This window comes from Mastomys coucha, unplaced genomic scaffold, assembly GCF_008632895.1.
Source record: "Mastomys coucha isolate ucsf_1 unplaced genomic scaffold, UCSF_Mcou_1 pScaffold15, whole genome shotgun sequence".
In the NCBI taxonomy this organism is placed as follows: Eukaryota; Metazoa; Chordata; class Mammalia; order Rodentia; family Muridae; genus Mastomys; species Mastomys coucha.
Window position 1 is genome coordinate 71,363,935 of NW_022196897.1, and position 19,558 is coordinate 71,383,492.

The 19,558-nt window shown below is 49.5% G+C and overlaps 1 protein-coding gene across 3 annotated transcripts in view; it reads left to right on the forward strand.

Moving 5' to 3' along the window:
* The window catches only part of Slc43a1 (solute carrier family 43 member 1), a 24,537-nt gene extending 10,791 nt beyond the window's left edge, over positions 1–13,746 (forward strand). For all 3 annotated transcript variants that reach the window (XM_031370858.1, XM_031370860.1, XM_031370859.1), the window contains exons 6-15: positions 2,919–3,011; positions 4,601–4,734; positions 5,657–5,835; positions 7,048–7,194; positions 7,307–7,342; positions 7,544–7,697; positions 9,815–9,956; positions 10,218–10,291; positions 11,482–11,605; positions 13,044–13,746. In XM_031370858.1, the coding sequence (XP_031226718.1) occupies positions 2,919–3,011; positions 4,601–4,734; positions 5,657–5,835; positions 7,048–7,194; positions 7,307–7,342; positions 7,544–7,697; positions 9,815–9,956; positions 10,218–10,291; positions 11,482–11,605; positions 13,044–13,190 (1,230 nt within the window). In that variant the 3' untranslated portion in view covers positions 13,191–13,746. The remainder of the gene's footprint in view (positions 1–2,918; positions 3,012–4,600; positions 4,735–5,656; positions 5,836–7,047; positions 7,195–7,306; positions 7,343–7,543; positions 7,698–9,814; positions 9,957–10,217; positions 10,292–11,481; positions 11,606–13,043) is intronic.
* The last annotated feature ends 5,812 nt before the right edge of the window (positions 13,747–19,558 follow it).

Below are 19,558 nucleotides of genomic sequence, written 5' to 3' on the forward strand. Positions count from 1 at the left end.
CCCAGGCCTTTAGCTCACAACTGCCTGTAACTCAAGCACCAGAGAAACTAACGCCCTCTACTGGCGTCCGAGGGGACAGCACACAAGGCACACCAGACATACATATAAATACACACATAAATACTCATACACATAAATACACACATAAATACTCACACATAAATACTTACACATAAATACTCACACGTAAATACTTACACATAAATACTCACACACATAAATACTCACACACATAAATACTCACACATAAATACTAATACACATAAATACACACATAAATACTCATACACATAAATACTCATAAATACACACATAAATACTCACACACATAAATACTCACACACATAAATACACACATAAATACTCACACACATAAATACTCATACACATAAATACTCACACACATAAATACTCACACACATAAATACACACATAAATACTCATACACATAAATACTCACACATAAATACACACATAAATACTCATACACATAAATACTCACACATAAATACACACATAAATACTCATACACATAAATACTCACACAAATACTCATACGCATAAATACTCACACAAATACTCACACACATAAATACACACATAAATACTCACACACATAAATACTCATACACATAAATACAAACTTTTAGAATCACAAGAAAGGATGAGGAGCGTCTCAGATCAACTGCTTGTACGTGAGACTACTAAGGGTAGGCATGGAGCTGTGCGTGGGTGAGACTTTGTGTGTGTACCCAGCCTGTATTGTCAGTTGAGATCTGTTCCCGCACTGAGCCTACAGTACAAACAGGACTATGTCCTCCCCTTCCAGAAGCTCCCATATGGGGGACTAGGCAGGGGTGGGGCAGAAAACCCAATAAGCAAGCAAACTAATAAGTCATGTCATCAGTCATAAATACTGGGAAGAGAACTCAAGCGGGTAATGTGGTCCTGAGGGCCAAGGAGCAGCTGAGCCGTGGGGACCTTTGCCACATTATTGGGGAGTGTGTGTTAAAGGGCTTGTGTGAAAATGCATCTGTGAGGTTGTACTGTGTGAATTTGCCAATAGTTGACTCTCTTCGACCTACAAAGCTAACCCTTTCATGTGGCTCGACCTATTACGTCTCTGAGTGTTTGTTTTACTGTATATGTTTATGTATGTCTGTGGGTATAAGGGTTAAAAGTTTAGCAGCGTGGGGGGTGGGGTAGGTAATTTCCTGTTGGGCCATTTTCTTTCTTCCTTTCTTTTTTTTTTGGGGGGGGGGGTTGTTTGTCTCTGATGCGGCCAAACTGGGTGTTTTGGCCGAATTTCTCATCTCAGCAGCTGCCTTTAACTGCAGCTGGGGACATTTCACAACTTTCAAGGAAGCTGATCCCTTCTGATCCACCCCTCTGTGCACCAACCCTTTCCCGCTGTGCGAATTGGCTCAGGTCTCTAAATCTCTTCTGGGGCTGGAACAGGAGGCTTGACCTGGACCCTGCCCTGGGTTGTAGAGGGGATTGGAGGGCCAGCCAGTCTGTGCTCCTCAGCGGTCATCGCCTTGGTAATATCCAGCCAATGGTGGGGCCTGATGCCGGCCCCTCCCCGCCCCACCACTTGCTGGCCCTGCCCCTGCCGACAAGCCTAACCAGGAGCCTTTTGCTGTTGCAGACCTCCCGCCAGTGGCTCTAACTACTGCCACTATTCTATCTCCTTGGTTACCCTATGGTTAGCTCCTGGCAGTGCTAGGAGGCCTAGGCAGACCCTTGAGGCACAGGGATCCTTTCCTGGTGTCCTTGGCAGTGTACATAACAGACAGAGGGCACTAGGAAACCTTGTTCTAATGGAAGCCTATTCGGTCTCCCTGACTGTGTTCTCTTGGGGTCAGTGACAGCTCCCTTCTCTGTTTAAATGCTTTACTCCTCGTTGTTATTTGAGGTCTCTTGACTGAGCCTCTGTTCTGGTGGAGAGTTTTTAGTGTCCGTATGACACCTAAGGACCTATCCTGTGGTATCTGACACTGGAAGACAGTGGGATGAAGAGAGGTCTTTGCCTTCTCTTTTCTCGAGGTCCTGGCTCACTATTAGCAGAACAGATGATCAATGAATTCATTCTTGGTTGGCATTCTGGGCCTGCTTTGTATGTCAGAGCCACCTCAGCTTCATTCTTACCTTCCCGCTCTTTCCCATGATTTATCCTGGTTCAGCAGAACCTGTGGGCTATGGTATTTGGGCCCCGGAGAGGATAAAAGGTCACCTTTGTTTTAGAGGGTTATCCACAGCTACAGCCTTGATGGGGCCAGGAGGAAGTCTTTAAGGCTGTGACCTTGAGTGTTTTTCTTTTCGTCACAGCTTTAGTTTTCTCATTTTGGAAATGAGTTGGACTACATCAGCGTTCTTTATTTTTATTTTCTATTTATGTTATACGTATGCGTGTTTTGTCTGCATGTATGTCACATGTATCGTGTGCATGTCTGTTGCCCTGCAGAAGGCAGAAAAGGTTGTCAGATCCCCAGGGTCTAGAGTTATAAACAGTTGTAAGATCCTGTGTGGGTGCTGGGCATTGAGTCTCTGTGAGCTCTCCTGCCCCTAGATCAGTGTTTCTTAACACCTGCTCCAGCGGATTATTCAGAGGTGTCACGGAATAAAAGGGGCTCCATGAGCAAAAAGACCAGGTAGCCCTGGGATGAGACAAGGTTAAAACTTCTCTCTAAGGATATTTCTGGACCACTGTTAGTTCCCCAAGCATGTTGAGGGTGTGACAGGGTAGCATAGTCCCAGTGGGTTTTCCCTTGGGACTTTTCTGTAGATCTTTTGGGGCTGCCATTCCTGGAGTTCTCTTTGAGAAATGCCTCCGGGCTTTCCTATCGAGTCCTAAGAGAGGGGAGCCCAGGATGATGTTAGTGTCTCACCAGCTCATAGGAGTTGTTCTTCTCCCACAGCTGCCTAACATGTTTGGGAATTTGCGATCCACTTTCATGGCCCTCATGATTGGTTCCTATGCATCTTCTGCCATCACATTTCCTGCAATCAAGGTATGGCATTTTTTGTAGGGCCAGGGAAGGCTGGGTTGTCCCCCCGCCCCCACTATGTGCTTGTCTCTGTGTGTAATACATTTGGTCTCTTCCATGCTTATGGCAGCAGAGGTTGATGTGGGGGCTTAGTCTCTTGCTCTCTGTCTTCTTCTTTTCTTTCTTTGTTTTTTTGAAACAAGGTTCCTCTAGTTAGCCGTGGCTGTCCTGGAATACTCACTTTGTAGGCCTCAAACTCATAGAGATCCACCTGCCTCTGCCTCTCAAGTACTGGGATCAAAGGCATACATCACCACTACCTGACTCCATCTTATTTTCTTAGTTTCTCACTGAACAAGAAGCTTGCAGTTTTGAGCTAGACTAGCAGGCCAGTAAGCCCACTGGGATCTGCTTGTTGCCACACTACAGCCCATCCTGGGTGTCAGATGTGCGCCGCCACATCTCATCTTTGCTTCTGTGACGGAGATCCAAACTTTACCATCTGACCCACTTCCCTGCTCCTCTGTGCTGTCTTTTTGCTTTTGCCACAGGAATTGGATGGGCCAGGGTAAGTGGTGGTGCTAAGTCCAGAAGGCCAGATATTTCAACTGAATCTCCATGCTGGAGAGGCTGGGTAACTGAATCTAAGGTTACAAAGCAAGTCTATACCAGGGTAGATCTTGGTCAGGCCAGCCCAGTGGACCTGGGAGAGGAAAGACTGAGCTTTAAGCTTGGGGTGGGCTGGAGGACTCAGCCTCACCCTCCCTCATGTGGTCCAAAGCTCTCTTTCCACTGGACCGTGCCGTCATTCTTCAGAGTTGACCTTGGGCAGTCTGTTGCTCTCAGGGACCTTTTTGCTTACCTCCACGTGAGCTTGAGGAGTCCCATCTCACCCCTGCACGCTTAAGGGGTGCTGTCTATAGAAGCTCCTTCTTGTCAACGGAAGGAAAGAGCCCAGGTCCCAAGTTCCTGGAAGAGGTTTCCCCCACACAGTGACCAGAGCTCTCAGCAGGAGGCTGTTAGGGACAATTGGAGGCAGTTCTCTTATCAGAGAGGCTGGCGTGTTTGCACAAGAACCCAGGCAATTCGGAACCTATTTGTTCTGGGGTTAGAATCTTGCCAGATTACCCGACCTCCCTGTGGCGTGTGTACCTGTGCTCTCTTGGGAACCTTGAGATAAGGATTCTCAGGTCGGATTTGTCTCTCCTTGAGGGAATGAGCTAGCTAGGGGAAGGGTAAAGCTCAGTGCATTAATTTTCCTTGTGTATAGGATATGAAATTACATTTGTGTGTGTGTGTGTGAATAACTTTTACAGAGTCCTGGGTAAAAATTGGCATTCCTTTCCGAGGTAGTAGTTGAGAGTCCCTAAGCTTGTTGAGGGAGGGGCAGGCCCCTTCAGTACTTTCAAAGAATGCCCCCACACTCCTTTAATGGGGCTTGGGAGAAGAAAGGGAATGGCAGGCGATCTGGGTCTGACTTTTAATTTCTGGCTTTGGTTTCCCCGCCTTCAAATTGTGTATAAGGAGCGGGATGCAAGAGACCTTAGATGCTCCAGTCTGCCTTTGGGGCCCGGGCAAGCTGGCTTCCTCCATAGTCTGTCCTTCCCCAACAGCTGATCTACGATGCTGGAGTCCCCTTCACGGTCATCATGTTCACGTGGTCTGGCCTGGCCTGTCTTATCTTTCTGAACTGTGCTCTCAACTGGCCTGCAGAAGCCTTTCCTGCCCCTGAGGAAGTTGACTACACGTGAGAAGCTGGGAGAGGAGGTTGGAGTGTGAAGCAGATCCCCGACCCCTGACCCCTGCTATAGAGGGTTGAGGCCAGGGCTATGGTGATATGATTGACAGAATTGGCTTTGGCTTTAGACATGGATTTGGAATTCAGTTTTGCAAATGGCCTCAGATTCCCAGCTCTGCTTTTACACCCGAGCCACCTGTGTGCAGATTTTTTTTTTTTTAACTAGTAGAGCTAGCACATAATAGGTGGTCAACATGTATGTACTTTTTACTATTAATGGTAATAATCTCTTTGGCTTTGGAGGAGAAGGTCAGAGTAGGAGATCCTACCACCACCTCTGGAATAGTGGTAAATGTTACATAGACCCAAATGGGAGGTTGCTTAGAAATTTAGCATACTGTTTTTGGTTAGGGGTTGGGGTTCAAATTGACAGCTTTCCCCAGCCCCCTTTCAATTCAGTGCCAGCAAGAGGTGGCTCTGCACAGCCTAGCACATGTGTATGGTAATAGTCAAATAGCTAACATTTATTAACTACTGTATGCCACACACTGTACTTACTGCCTAACAGCTGTATGATGTAGATACTGTTACCGACTCTGTTAATGACAAAGAGACTTGATAAAGGTCCTAGCGTTGAAGAGGTGAGTTGAGGTTTGGAAGGGACCAGGCTGAGCCAGTGTCTGTGGTTGTTATGGCCCCTCTTTCATGAGAATAGACCAAGAGAAAAAAAAAAACAAAACACTCCTCTGCCTGGGTATCTGTATAGGCAGCTGCCTGAGCAAGAGAGATGGGGGCAGCCCTAGGGAGCTTATTATGTCAGGGCCAGATAAAGGGGTGCTCAGTACCCTTGGACAGGCTGGGATGGCACCCAGACCATGACATTAGACTCTGCACAGCTAGCTCTCACATACTCTGCTCTGACCGTTGGCAGGAAGAAGATCAAACTCACTGGGTTAGCCTTAGACCACAAGGTCACAGGTGACCGCTTCTACACCCATGTCACCATCGTGGGTCAGCGGCTGAGTCAGAAGACCCCCAGCCTGGAGGAGGGGGCTGACACCTTTATTTCATCTTCGGATATCCCTGGTACCTCAGAAAAGACTCCCGAAAGTGAGTGTCTTGTCAGGTTTCTAACCATTCGGGGGCAGGGAGGTGCAATGCCATGCCCCCTTGGTTTGCATAATACCCTCTGTGGGTGTTGTGGATGGGGAAATCAAAGTTCAATGGGAAGTTCAGATTCAGGGGTACCTTGCTGGATCCTCTGGATGAGGGTAGGAGGAGCTTCCAGCTCAGGGCAAATCTCCTGAGCTGCGAGGCAGCTAGGTCTTTGCCCCTACCCCACCTGGAACCAGTCTCCCTCCCTGTTGCATCAGGCACTGCCAAGTCAGGGAGCTTGCAGGCAGGGCCTTCCGATGTCTGGCATACGTACACCCCCTGCTGGCCACAGGAGGAGATGCACAAGGCTGAAGTTCATTTCCAAAGATACCTTAGCTCTCTCTCTGGGCCTCAGCTCCATGACAGGGGATGGAGCATGGGCTCTGGAGTGAGAAGGTGAGAGTTTGAGTCCTGTTTTCCATTGAAGGACATTGTCACTGGTCCTCACCCTTGCCTTCTTCATGTCTTAAATCATCATCCAACAGGGAGAGTAGTTACGAGGACTTCATGTGGTGCACAATGGTAGCCATAATAGTAGTTAACCCCACGGCTCATCCTTACAGAAGGATGTTTAAGAGCAGGGGCCTGAGCCAGGTTCCCCTGTCATTCAGGAAAATCATTTATTTTTCTGAGCATCAGTTTCCTCACTGTGGAAAAGCCTATCTCAAAAAGAAAAGAAAAAAGAAAAAAGAAAAAAGGTTGTTGCAAAAATTGACTTGCTGCCGGGCAGTGATGGCGCATGTCTTTGATCCCAGCACTTGGGAGGCAGAGGCAGGTGGATTTTTGAGTTTGAGGCCAGCCTGGTCTACAGAGTGAGTTCCAGGATAGCCAGGGCTACAGAGAAACACTGTCTCGAAAAGCAAAACAACAACAACAACAACAACAACAACAACAACAAAATTAACTTGCTGAAAACAAACCTTATCAGGTATGAGTTTCATAGCAATTGTTTCATAAATATTGCTAGCATATGAACACAGGAAGCCTTTAGAGGTCCTCTGAAAATGTCCTTTGGAGGCTGTTGTGGAGCTTGGCAGGAGCTTAGGGTATAGTGTACCTGAACCTTTTGTCTCTCTAGAGTCACACAGCATCTTAGTTACACTAGTTCCATATAAGCTGAACAATGGAAGGTCTGGGGGCTTGACTTCCCACCCGCTGTCTCCTCAGAGTCTGTCCCTTTTCGGAAGAGCCTCTGCTCCCCCATTTTCCTGTGGAGCCTCGTCACCATGGGCATGACCCAACTTCGGGTCATCTTCTACATGGGTGCCATGAACAAGATCCTGGAGTTCCTTGTGACTGGTGGCAAAGAATGTGGTAAGGCTCCCTAGAAACTCTGTGCAGGGGTCGGGGCATGGCATGTGTGCATCTCAGCTCAGAGGATCATCTGGGTAAGCGTCCAGTTACCATGTCTTTTCTATACCCACAGAGACGAATGAGCAGAGACAGAAGGTGGAAGAGACAGGTAGGGAGATGAAGGCAGAGCCCTGGCCTGTACTTACCCTGACATGTTCTGTTCCTTGGGTGGGACTCTTTCTCACAGTCCTGGGATCCTGAGACCTTGGGTCTAAGGGAGGCTGTCTGAGCACAGTCTTCCTCTGCTGGAGGAGGGTGGCAGTGTCCACCCAGATGCTGGCATCCTCACCCCACTTCTCTTCTTGCCCAGTTGAGTTCTACTCTTCCATCTTTGGAGTCATGCAGCTGCTGTGTCTTCTCACCTGCCCCCTCATTGGCTACATCATGGACTGGCGCATCAAGGACTGTGTGGATGCTCCAACGGAGGGCTCCCTGAATGAGAGTGCTTCCTTTGGAGATGCCAGGTGACTCATAGGGATGGTGCAAACAGGAGCCCAGACAACGCTTTCCATCCCTTCCTTGTTTGTGCATATAGCATCTTACTTCAGTCTCCTAAAAGGTCTGAGAAAGCAAGGCACTTCCCTGTTTTACAGATGGGGGAAACAGACTAGAGAAGGCATGGCCTGTTTGGCATAAAAATGCCAATAGTTGAGGGCTGGGTATGCGCTAGGCACTTTGCACAATTTTGAATCCCTACGAGCATCTCTACGAGATGGGTTTATGATGCTCCTCCTTTGACAGACTAGGAAGCCGAGACCTGGATTGTACCACTACATAACCAGCCTGAGAGCACACAGCAAGCACCCGAGTCGGTGTCGTAAAGCAGACACTCCAAAACTTGTCTGAGCTTGGGTACTTATGCCTGTTATTTAAGCAGAAGGCTGAAGCAGGAGGTTGCTATGAGCTTGAGGCCAGCCTGGGCTACATGGTAGTACTAGGCCTACTTTGGCTACAGAGTGAGACTCAGACAATTTCAAAACAAAGGCTAGGGAAAAGGGGTCTGGTTTACTAGCTATCCGTCGCTGTGAAATGCATTACCCTCTTCCCAGATCACAAACCTTCAGTATTACACATTTCTGCTAAGGGAAGGGAGTCTGGAAATACCTCGGCTCTGCATTTCTGATCTGGGGTTTCTCAGAAGGTTTTGTTCTAGCGTCATACCATAGCTCTGCCATCCAAAGTGCTGCCTGGGTTGGATAACTGCTTCCAGGTTTATTGGTGTGACTGAGCATGAAGTGGGCCATGTTAGGATTACTTTAGATATGGCAGATGACTTTCTGGCAAAAAGAGTTCTGAGAGAGGGGAGAGGTGAAGGTAGAATTGATTGTGTCTTCTGTAATGTTGTCCTACTAGTGACCTCCTATTGCTTCTGACATGGCCTGTGCTCACAGAGTGAGCCAGGTGTAGTAGAGGATGGCCTGGGGTTATCCTGGGCATCTTGTTGGCTGAAGACTGAAGTTGGATTGAACTCAGGGATCATGATAATTTTACCCTTTGTAAGTCCATTTGCCCTGAGAATGTGGGAGAGGGTGACTAGGAGAAAGGGTATCTAAGAATGGACCCAGTGGTTCCATTCTTTTGTTCTCTGGACCACAGCTTTCCATTCTTGATGGTCAAAGCCCATTTACAGAGCCCATCTGACAGGACAGATGGCCAGCCTGAGCTCACCCAAGCCTGGTGTTCTTTTTCCTGGGCTGGCCCCAGAGTTCTTGGTCATGCCAAAAAGGGAGATTTCTGGGCAGTCATGCCAAGCTGTGCCCAGACTGGCATCTGCCTTTGTTCAGGCTGGTGGGGCAGTTGGCATGAGGAATCCCTCTCCACCTTCCTTCTCATCTGTGATCTTCTGACTTCAGTGTGTGTGAGACACACTTGGGACACTTGCCAGGCTGACTGCTGGCCTCCAGACATTCTGCCTTCTGGGGATACGTCCGTAGATTTATACCTTAAGTGTCCCCTTCAAGTTGGTGCTTATCTACTTAAATGAGGGAGTCACACTTAAAGAGAAATGGTTTTCTTTCTTTTCTTTTCTTTTTTTTCAGGTGAGTATGAATGTATGTATGTGCGTGAACATGCACACATGTGGGTAGAGGGCAGAGGACAACCTTCGATGTTGTACCTCAGGTATTGTCTATGGTTTTTCAATTTGAAATAGGTTCTCTCACTGACATGGACCTCTAGCCTAGTAGGCTAGACTGGCTTGCCAGTGAGATCCAGGGATCCACCTGTTTGTGCCTCCCCAACACTGAGAGTACAAGTATATACCACTTTTAGATATAGTCTAGCACTTATTATGTGGACCAAGCTGACCTTGAACTGCTAGGATTAAAGACATGCACCATGCTATCTAGCAACACCTAGAAAATATAAATATATATATGACATTTAGTGGTTAGACTCAGATCTTCACATTTGCAAGGCAAGCACTTCACTGACGAAGTCATCTCACTAGATGGAGAAATGGTTTTCTGCCTTTGATGCTTTCCTAACTACAGGCATACCAGTAGGAGATGGGGCCAGGCTAGTACCAAGGAGCTCCCAGGGAGTTCTAGGCAGCAGCTAATGACTGCCTGTTCCTTTTCAGAGATGGGGCTATACCCAAAGTCACCAGACCACGCTACCGCAAGATACAAAAGCTCACCAATGCCATCAATGCCTTCACCCTGACCAACATCCTGCTTGTGGCATTTGGCATCACCTGCCTCATCAAGAACTTACACCTGCAGGTACCTACTTTCCTCTACCCCTCTCCATTTCTAGGACTTCCCCCCTCCCCCCAGGAATGCTGTACCAGTGCCAGCATACTCTAGAAGCATGGTTCTGTGCCATGTCTATTTCCTAGGTTCTCCAGGAGGCGTGCCTAGCAGATCATGTTGGTGAGGGTTGGGTCAGGGTAGACCTGTGAGATGATCTAGCAAGGCCTGAGCCCCACCTCTTTCTGCCTTGATCTTCCTGACCCTTTTCTCTCTCTCTGTCTTGGATTTCAGTTGGTGGCCTTTGTCCTGCACACCGTAGTTCGTGGTTTCTTCCACTCGGCCTGTGGAGGTCTCTATGCTGCTGTGTGAGTCACATGGACCAAGTTGCCTTCTGGAGCTTGGCCTGCATAGTTGGGGATGCCAGAGCTGAAAGGGACCCAGTGTTCTAAAGCAACATTGCTCCTGGCCTCCTCTCTGTATTGGCTTGTCAGAGGGGGTTGTGGTCATGGAAGCTGGCTGTTCATATCTCATGACAGGAGCTCAATGATTACAGTAGTCCACACCCTATTCACAGAGATGCCAAAGTTATGATGTCTTTCCTAGAGAAAATGGGAGTCTCCTCTGATGAGCTTTTTGGCCCTGGGGCTGGATCGTGGCCTTGCTCCCCATGCCTGTCTTGTAGAGATTTCTTGTAGTGTCCCAATGAACAACCTTGGCTCCCTTCTCTCTTCATTCTAACCGTAAGGCACTGTTGAGATACTTCTCTGCATGGATTGCATCCTGCAATGTCCCCTCATGGGAAGGCTCTGGGTATGTGGTTGGCTAATGTTTCCTGGAGCCATCTCAGCAGATGGCAGCTCCTCTCCTGCACTGTCCCAGCTATGCCTTTCAGTCACCTTTGATGTCTTTTCTCTAAACACTCATATCCAGTGTATCTGTCATCTTTTTGGCTCCACCTTTCACGTGCCCCCCCCCCCCCATCTTGTTTCCCAACCTTGCCTGCCTAAGTCTCACTCCAACTTAGTGTCATCGCCGGATCATTGAAAATCTGTATCACCTCTAGGAACCTGGTGTCCTATCCTCTCGACCCCCTTTTGAGACAGGGTTTCTCTGTGTAGTCCTGGCTGTCCTGTAATTTACCAGGCTCCCTTTGAACTTAGAGATCTGCCTGCCTCTGCCTCCCGAGTGCCAAGATTAAAGGCATGCACTACTATGCCCACCTGCCTACTTTCCTTTTAACATGGGCTGTACCTAGCTGTCCTTTTGGCATGGTTACCTCTGGCCACGTCGTCTCCATTTGCAAGACCCTGGTCTCCATGCAGTTCTCCACTTCTCTGTGACAATGACCATACAATAGGCAATAGGTGACTGAACCAGCCTGCTGGCTCTGAAGTGGCATATACCTTTGAGGACAGGGACCAAAGGCTACAGGCAGAGCCTGCATTCTTCAAGGAACAATCCTCCTGGCTAACACAGTGATATCTGAGGAGGGAGCGGGATGGGTTCTAGGCAGCAGGGGGTCTTGCCTCTGACTCTTGGATGTCCTTCTGGATAGGTTCCCGTCCAATCATTTTGGGACGTTGACAGGTCTTCAGTCCCTCATCAGTGCCGTGTTTGCTCTGCTGCAGCAGCTACTCTTCATGGCCATGGTGGGACCCCTGCATGGAGATCCCTTCTGGGTGAGAGCTGGTTGAATGGGGCCCAGGGGACATTTTTCCTAGTACTGGAGAAGGAGGTGGGGTTGGTTTGTGCTAGAACCCCTCACTCCTCGCATCTCAACCAGTAGGTGCCCTGGAGATACCTAATCTGGGTCTATCAGGCTGGCTCTTCATCAGAACCCTTCCCAGAGTGTTAAAAACCACATGTCTCAGATCAATCTCTCTCCTGATCTGGTTCCAACAGTCTGCTTGTATCCTATTTTTATTAAACATTAGCATGTGTGTCCTGAGTGTACATGACTGTATCCATGTGTGTGTGTGCACAGGAGTGTGCATATATGTGTGTATGTGGAGGCCCACGGTTGACATTGGGAACACTACTTGATTGTTCCCCACCTTATTCCCCGAGGCAGGGAGGGCCTTTCAGTTGGACTCAGAGCTTAACAGTGTGAATAGTCTAGATAAGCAGTTTTCTCCAGGTAACTGGAATTACAGGTGGACCACCACCCCCACGCAGTCTTTATATGATTTTGGGGAATTAGACTCTGGTCCTCATGTGTGCACGGAAGGAGCTTTTCCCACTGATTTGTTTGAATAAGGTCCTGGGTAAGTTGTGTACTGGCCTGGTCATGATTCCCGGGACTGCATTCAGGTACCTCTGGTCTCATTGGCTTGACAGAGAGAGGCACCCTCTCTTAGACTTCCTCCTCACCTGACTGGGGAGGTTCAGTGGCCGCGCGCCTGCCCCTGCATGAGGTATCATTCTTATCATCAAGTCCCTTCCTTGCACCTCCCTGACAGTATTTCTGCTTGTGGGACCCTCACCCATGAACTCTCCTTCTGAGGGAACATGTCACATGACCCCCCCCCCCCCCCCCCCCCCCCCCCGCGCGCCCCGAGCTTGCTGAGCAGCTGCTGTGCTGAGCATGTTAGCACTCCTTTCACTCAGTCTCTGCCACAGTTGACCTGCGAAAGAGGACTCAGAGTTGAGACTTTTTGTCCAAAATCGCACACGAGTCACAGAGTAGGATATGATTCCCAGGAGCTCTTGAAGGTTATGGTCCTGGGCATGAAGTCCTGTGTGCTCCAGGCTGGCTCTGGCTCCTTTGACCATGACAAAGAGCCTCATCTTGTCACGCCAGTGGGATCCTACTGGCTGGCATGAGCCTGCCTTCAGGGGCATAGGTTTCTCCAGTCATGAGAGGGTTGCATTGTCGGACCTCTCTGTTATTTTCTAGACTTCCCTCAGCCCCTTTGCCAGATTGCTGACCATCTAACATGCTGGTGCGACAGTCAACACACCTGCTAGGTCTGACCATGTTTCTTCTAGTCCTGGACCTGGAGGACAGATAGCTACTGTCTCCTTCGTGTTGGGAGTCTCAGGCAGGTCCCTGAAGAGGATGTGTCCAGCCAGTAATGATTTGGCTTTCTTTGCTTTTCTTCTTCCCATGTTCTAAAGGTGAATCTGGGCCTCCTGATTCTCTCGCTCCTGGGATTTCTCCTACCTTCCTACCTCTACTACTACCGGTCTCGTCTGCAGAGAGAGTATGCCACCAACTTGCTAGACCCACAGAAGGTGCTCAATACTTCGAAGGTGACTACATAGACTCCTGAGGCCAAGAGACTTGGAGGACAAGCAACTAAGGCCTGATAAAGCAAAGGGAATGGCCCGTGGCTTTCTACCTGCATCGTGTGCATAGAGCCAGGGTCTGTGGATTTATAAATACTAAGAGTTCTATTTTTGTAGGGACTTGCAAAAAGGGAAACAAACAGAACAAAACCCCCAAACCAAAAAACAGCCCTTAAAAAATTTCCCCAAACAAGCTGTCCATCAACTGAAGACAGTGTTTGTTCCAGTGGTATTGGGCCATCTTCTTGGAAAACAGAGTGTGGGGCTGCCCTTTCTCTACACTTGGCCTAGGAGCCTCTGTGGCGCTGCCTTCTGAAAACTCATGGGATCAGTGAACAGACCACACTAAGAGTCCAGCTGCCAAGTGTGCACACATATATGTTGTGCACATGCATAAGGCATCCTTTCCAGCAGGAGAGGGCCTGAGGGGCTGGTTGTATCCAGGATGGGGTGTGGGAGCTGGAGGGCAGGTTCCCTCCCTGGTGCTGTTTCTTACAGGTCTTAGAGGAAATAAAAAGGGAGATGAAATCTGGCTGGTGTGTATATGTGACTGGAAGAGTGGGTTGTTGTCTTTGTAGAACTCTGTCCCCCTGCCTCACCCAGGCTTGGCAGGGCCTTTAGAAAGGATACTTGGGGGGCTGGAGTGATGGTTCAGTGGTTAGACTACCCACTTCCCAGTACCCACATGGCAGCTCACACACCAGTACTCAGAGTGAGTTTCAGGACAGCCAGGGTTACATGGAGAAACCCTGATTTGAAAAACAACAACAACAACAACAACAATGTGTGTGTGTGTGTGTGTGTGTGTGTGTGTGTGTCTGTCTGCCTGCCTATCTGTCCATTGGTTGCCTATCCATCTTCCTCTTCTCAGCTATGTTTGCTATCTGTATGCTGTGCAGACACCAGGACCAAGGCAACTTTAAAGAAGGAAGCGTTTGTGGGGACCCACAGTTTCAGAGGGGTTAGAGTCTATAACTCTCGTGGCAGAGAGCATGGCAGCAGGCAGGCATGGTGCTGGAGCAGGAGCTGAGAGCTCACAGTGTGAGACAACAATCAAGGGAAAAAGAGAGAAAGCTAAATGGGAATGGTGTGGGGTTTTGAAACCTCAAAGCCCAGTGACACACCTCCTGCAGAATTAATCCTTGCCCAAGGGTTCTACCAACTGGGGACCAAGTGTCCAAATCTATGAGTTTATAGAGGCCATTCTCAGACAGCACACCCTTGCTGTCTAAAGGAGGTTCAGTTTCTGTCTCTCCAGGATTTGAGGGTACATCTTGGAAGCTTCCCCTTCTCCAAACAAGAGATTAGGGCAAATGCGTAAGGAGGACATACTTAAGAGCCAGGTGTGGTGGATCCCACCTCTAATCACAGCCCTTAGAAGGCTGAGGTAGCAAGATTGCCATGAGTGTGAACCTAGCCTGGGCTACATAGTAAATTCCAGGCCAGCCTGAGCTTCAGACTCTCTCTCTCTCTCTCTCTCTCTCTCTCTCTCTCTCTCTCTCACACACACACACACACACACACACACATAGAGAGAGAGAGAGAGAGAGAGAGAGAGAGAGAGAGAGAGAGAGAGAGATTAAAGAATGACTCAAAATTTTCTGCCACCAAGGCATGTCTGGGGTCTGCTAAAAGCAATGCCTATTTGTTGCCTCCTATTTTATCTTAAGACATCAGGCGAATTCTGAGCTGTGTTACACTATTTTTACATTTACTTTAAACATTAAAGCAAGGATTTAGAATTACTCACGTATAAAGAGAACACCATCTTAAGTAATGAGCCACATTCCTGGAAGATGTGACCTTGTTTATCCCAGGCCACCACTGTTCTGTGCCTTAGGACAAAGCCTTAGCAGTTAGTCATAGACTGACAGAGCCACAGATGCCTGCTGTGAATCTCATCCACACAGGTGAGTCATTTCATCCCCATTATAGTTGAGAGGTTAGTAATGCAATGCATTGTAGTTTTTGGAAAACCCTAGAAAGGTTAAGGCAAAGCCACGTGGTACACAGAGGCAGAGTGTTTAGGCTAGGGCAGGTGGCAACGTGACTACAGAAGCCTACCCCATTGGCAGTCAAGGGCAGAAGGGATTACCCAAGACATCCTAGTTCTCAGGGCTGGGTGACGTGTTAGTAGTAGGTTTGAGGGGTTCACATGTTAGTCTAAGGTAAACCAGCCTAGGGACTCACGGTAGGTGGGACTAGCATCCCACTTCAGTCCTCTTGCCTCAGCTTCCCAACTGCTGGGTTGACAGATTAGCACTATCTCTGACTTTGGAGGGACCCCAGTAAAAGTACGGATCCTCTCTCTTGGCCCTGACCCCGTGGAGGACCCCCCAAGTGCTAGGGCTGGAAGACAGCGTTCCAGATAAGCCGTGCTTCCCTGTTGTTCTGAGTTCTCGTGAGGAATAAATAAAGAATGGCCCACCCATCTTCAAATGACAAAACTGCACGAGGTCTGGAGAGAAGTCACGAAGCAGATGGTTGCTTTAAGCAGACTCCTGACTCTCTATGTGGCCTTTTGTGTACACACACACACACACACACACACACACACACACACACACACGATCTCAGAAAGGAAGAGATCTTGTCAGTGAAGCTGGCTAACTCCCAAAGGCCCTGCCGGGGTCTCCCTGCTCTCTGCCCAGGACTCTAATTTTGTGAATCTCAAGCCATTGAGTGACCTGTTTGGCATCCCACCAGTCAGTTCTCTGATGAAGGCAGGTGCTGGAAGCTCAGTGTGTGGGCGGGCGGTACTCAGTATGACCAGCAGGTGGCGCTGTGTGTTTGAGGGTGGCCAAGTCGGGGGTGGCAAGCCAGGAGGGGAACCCCAGACCACTGCGCTGAAATCCACGCTTCTGGCACCTATGCCTCGGTTTTCCTACCTCTGCTTGTCCTGTCCTTTCCCGAAGTCTCTTCTACATCTTCCCAGATCCCCCAGTCTTGAAGCTCTCTCTCTCTCTCTCTCTCTCTCTCTCTCTCTCTCTCTCTCTCTCTCTCTCTCTCTCTCTCTCTCTCTCTCTCCACGGACCCCCTCCTGAGGAAGGGGACTTGTACAGCTACCCTGCCCAGCTGAGGCAGGGGCTGACTGAGAGGTGGAAGTCGACGTGTAGACCTTCTAGGAGAGGGGTGTCATCATGGTTCCATTCCTGGGGATGGGGGAGTTTGGGGAGGGGGCTGGGTAGGGACGGAAGCATGCTAGAGCCGTGTTTGTCGCGGCGCTGCCTAGAGGAACAGATGGCTGGGGAGGGGAGAGGGTGCCTTGCTGGGAGGAGGGGTGCGGGGGCCGGAGGATGAGGAACGAGGAATTTCGACGCCCGAGTCTCCCGGGAGAAGTCCCCCTCTTCATCTCTTCCCAGAAAGAGGGGCGGGCAAGCGCCTGTCGTTTTCCCGAGAAGCCCCGGCCTCTGTCCCGCCCTTTGAGCAGTCCACTGCCCAGGGGTGCGTCCCGGGCTCTCTGGCTCCTTCAGAGGGACTGGCTAGAGGCCACGGGGAGCCGCCTGGGTCTCAGGGGTTAATGGGACTGCGATCCGAGGGACGAGGGGGCGGCAGGAAGCGCGCTCTGGGTTGGGAGCAAGTTCAGGGATCGCAAACAGCTCTGGGGAAACGTGTTAATTGGAACTTTATGCAGATGAGCTGGGACGGGGGGTGGGGTGGGTGGGGCGGCTGGGGAAGGCCAAGAGAGAACAGGTCAGAAGGATGCTGGACACAGCTGAGTCCCCTCGGGTGCAGAGGGCCCTGGTTAAGGACGCGGACCCACAGATTCCTGGGATTCACTCTATAGAGGAACACTGGTCTTGGGGAATGAAACGCTTGTTCTCTGGTCCTTCTCCCCAGAAAGCTAGTGAGGGTTCGTCTGTGATTATCTTTCTCTGAACCTTGGGTCCAGCAATGCAGAATCTCAGGTGGCCACGAGAAAGGGTGGGTGGTCCTTCATACCTGCACGCGTAAAATCTTGATTCTGGCTGCTTTTCAGACTCTTCTTGGCCACTTCCCACCTCCATCTGACCTGGGTCCCTAATTTTCCTCTCCTCATAGTATTCATCTTGTGTTTTTGTTTAAACAGGACTTCAGTTTGTAGCTCAGGTTAGCCTGGAACTCCCTATATAGTCCAGGCTGGCCTCGAACTCATTGCTATACTCTTGCCCCACCCACCCTAGAGCAGGGATTACAGGCAAGCACATTCTTCTGGCTGGCTGTCATCCGCCATTTTTTTTATTTGTCCCCACTGTCCTCTACATAGAATTCTCACTCACAGCGTCCTCCAAGTGTGTATGTCCGGGGAGGACCTCTAACTTTCTTTTGCATTGCTGTCTGCTCCCCTCTGTCCTCCCCCATTCTCAAGAAACCAATTTTCAGTCTTAAGCACACTTACAGTGGATCTCCCCTTGGGGAAAAAAAAAATGCAGATTCCTGGACCCCCAGCTCTCTGATTCAGCAGCGGTCTGTTGGCTCAGGAAGCAGCTTCCTACATACTCAGATAGGAAGGCCCTTATTTTTGAGACAGTGCAAAAGCTGAATGGACTGGAAAAATGGGGACCCACTTCCTCCTACAGCCCCTCCCCCTGCACAGTGTGGCTGTCTCAGGTGTGATGATATCTGGCCTGGAGAAGGTGCAAGGAGGAAAAAAGAAAGCGGAGGCAACGGGAAGGGGGGAGGGGAGGAATCCAAGATAAAAGGGTGAGTCTGCACCTGACTCTTCTCTAAGATGGGTGCCTCCTTTCTGTTTTCCCCTCTCTTGCCCCATCTCTTCTCCCCACTCTTCAGCTCTCTACTGTTTACTTTTTGCTCAACCTTCCCCTCTCTTCTCATCTGTATAGTTCCTGGGAGAAATTTGAGGCTCAGTCTTTTTGGAGGTGACTGGGGACACCAAAAGCAGTTAGAGTCCCACCTTCAAAACAAAGAGGCAAAGTCACTTCTAGGGGCTGGAAGAAGACAAGAGAGAAGAGACAGGGCTTGTGGGAAGATGGTGCTGAGAAACACAGTCCATTTTCCCTTTCCTGTGGCCTGCTGGGTGCTTGCTCCCTACTACAACTCAGTTATATCAGAGACCTCCCCTGCCCAGATGTCCAAACCAACAATACCAACAAAAAGGGATATCAGGAGAAGTAATGTGCCAAGGCCACATAGCTAGGAAGTAGGAGAATCCTTTACTACCCCAAACCACTTCCCTTGTGCACAGCGGTCCCAGAGTCCCCTCTCTGGCCCACTCCCCAGGAACAGTGGGATAGACAAGGGCATCTGGTACAGAAGGAAGGAGATGGATACTCAGGTTTCAGGACATCTGACAGGTTTGGCTGGAAGCATTAAAAATTCATAGAGAAACCTGACCCCAGCTGGACCTTGTGCCTGCCACCTGGTCTGGCTCTGCTTTTGTGGCCTCGGAAGTTGTTGGCCAACTTTCCCTTCTAAAGGGTCCTGGAAGCCCCGTTTTTTCATGTTTTATAAAAGAGCTCTCTAACAGATTAGAGATCTAAAGTGGGGAGCCAGCTGCTCAGAAAACCGGGCTGAAAACACCCTCACCCCCAGTCTGGGTGTAAGAACCTGAGAAGCTTAAGGGCTTATAAAGCTTGTCATCTGGCGTCCTTCTATTCCTCTCCCTGGGAGATTGCATGCTCACTCGGCAGTTTGTGGTGACAAAGCCTGTCTGTGCTTCTCGTGATGGCCAGTAGGGGGCAACCATCCTCTGGGCTACTTCATCGCGGTAGTTTGAAAGGCAATATAGAGAGAGCCCTGCCTATGGGCAGGAAAGTGCAGTCCTGGCTTTGAGGAAGAGCTCTGGAGTGTGTTCTAAGGAGAGCAGAGAGGAGTTTCCTAGTTTTGGGGGAGATGACGGAACTTTAGGGAGCATTCAAAGTAGAAGTCTGGGTTTCTAGCATACCAAGCCAGGTGGCCAGAAACATTCAAGCTTTAGAGAAGGCTGGCTGCTGGCCATCAAGGCAGGGAGGTTAGAATCACAGCTGCTTCTTGACAGCGAAACCCCTCTGATCCCTGGATGTGGTGTTTAACTTGTATCTGAAGGCTATGGGGGAGCCATGATAGGTTCCAGAGTGACATAGTGACACAGTGCATAGTCTGGCCAGATGAGTCTGGTCACTGTGGGCAGGCTGGGTTGGAGGGAGGAAGACTGAGTGCAGAAAAAGCTGAGTAGAGATTACTTCCCTTTTCATTTATATTCTAAGCATGAGGTAATGAGGAGCTTCGGCAGGGAGGTGGAAGGGGCTAGGAAGGAGAGCGTGGACAGGGGCCAGGAGAGGGGCCTGGGAAATGAGTAGATGCAGGAGATTAGAGAAGGGAGGAGCTAACGCCAACCACACTGGGTGTCTGAAAAAAAAAACCAT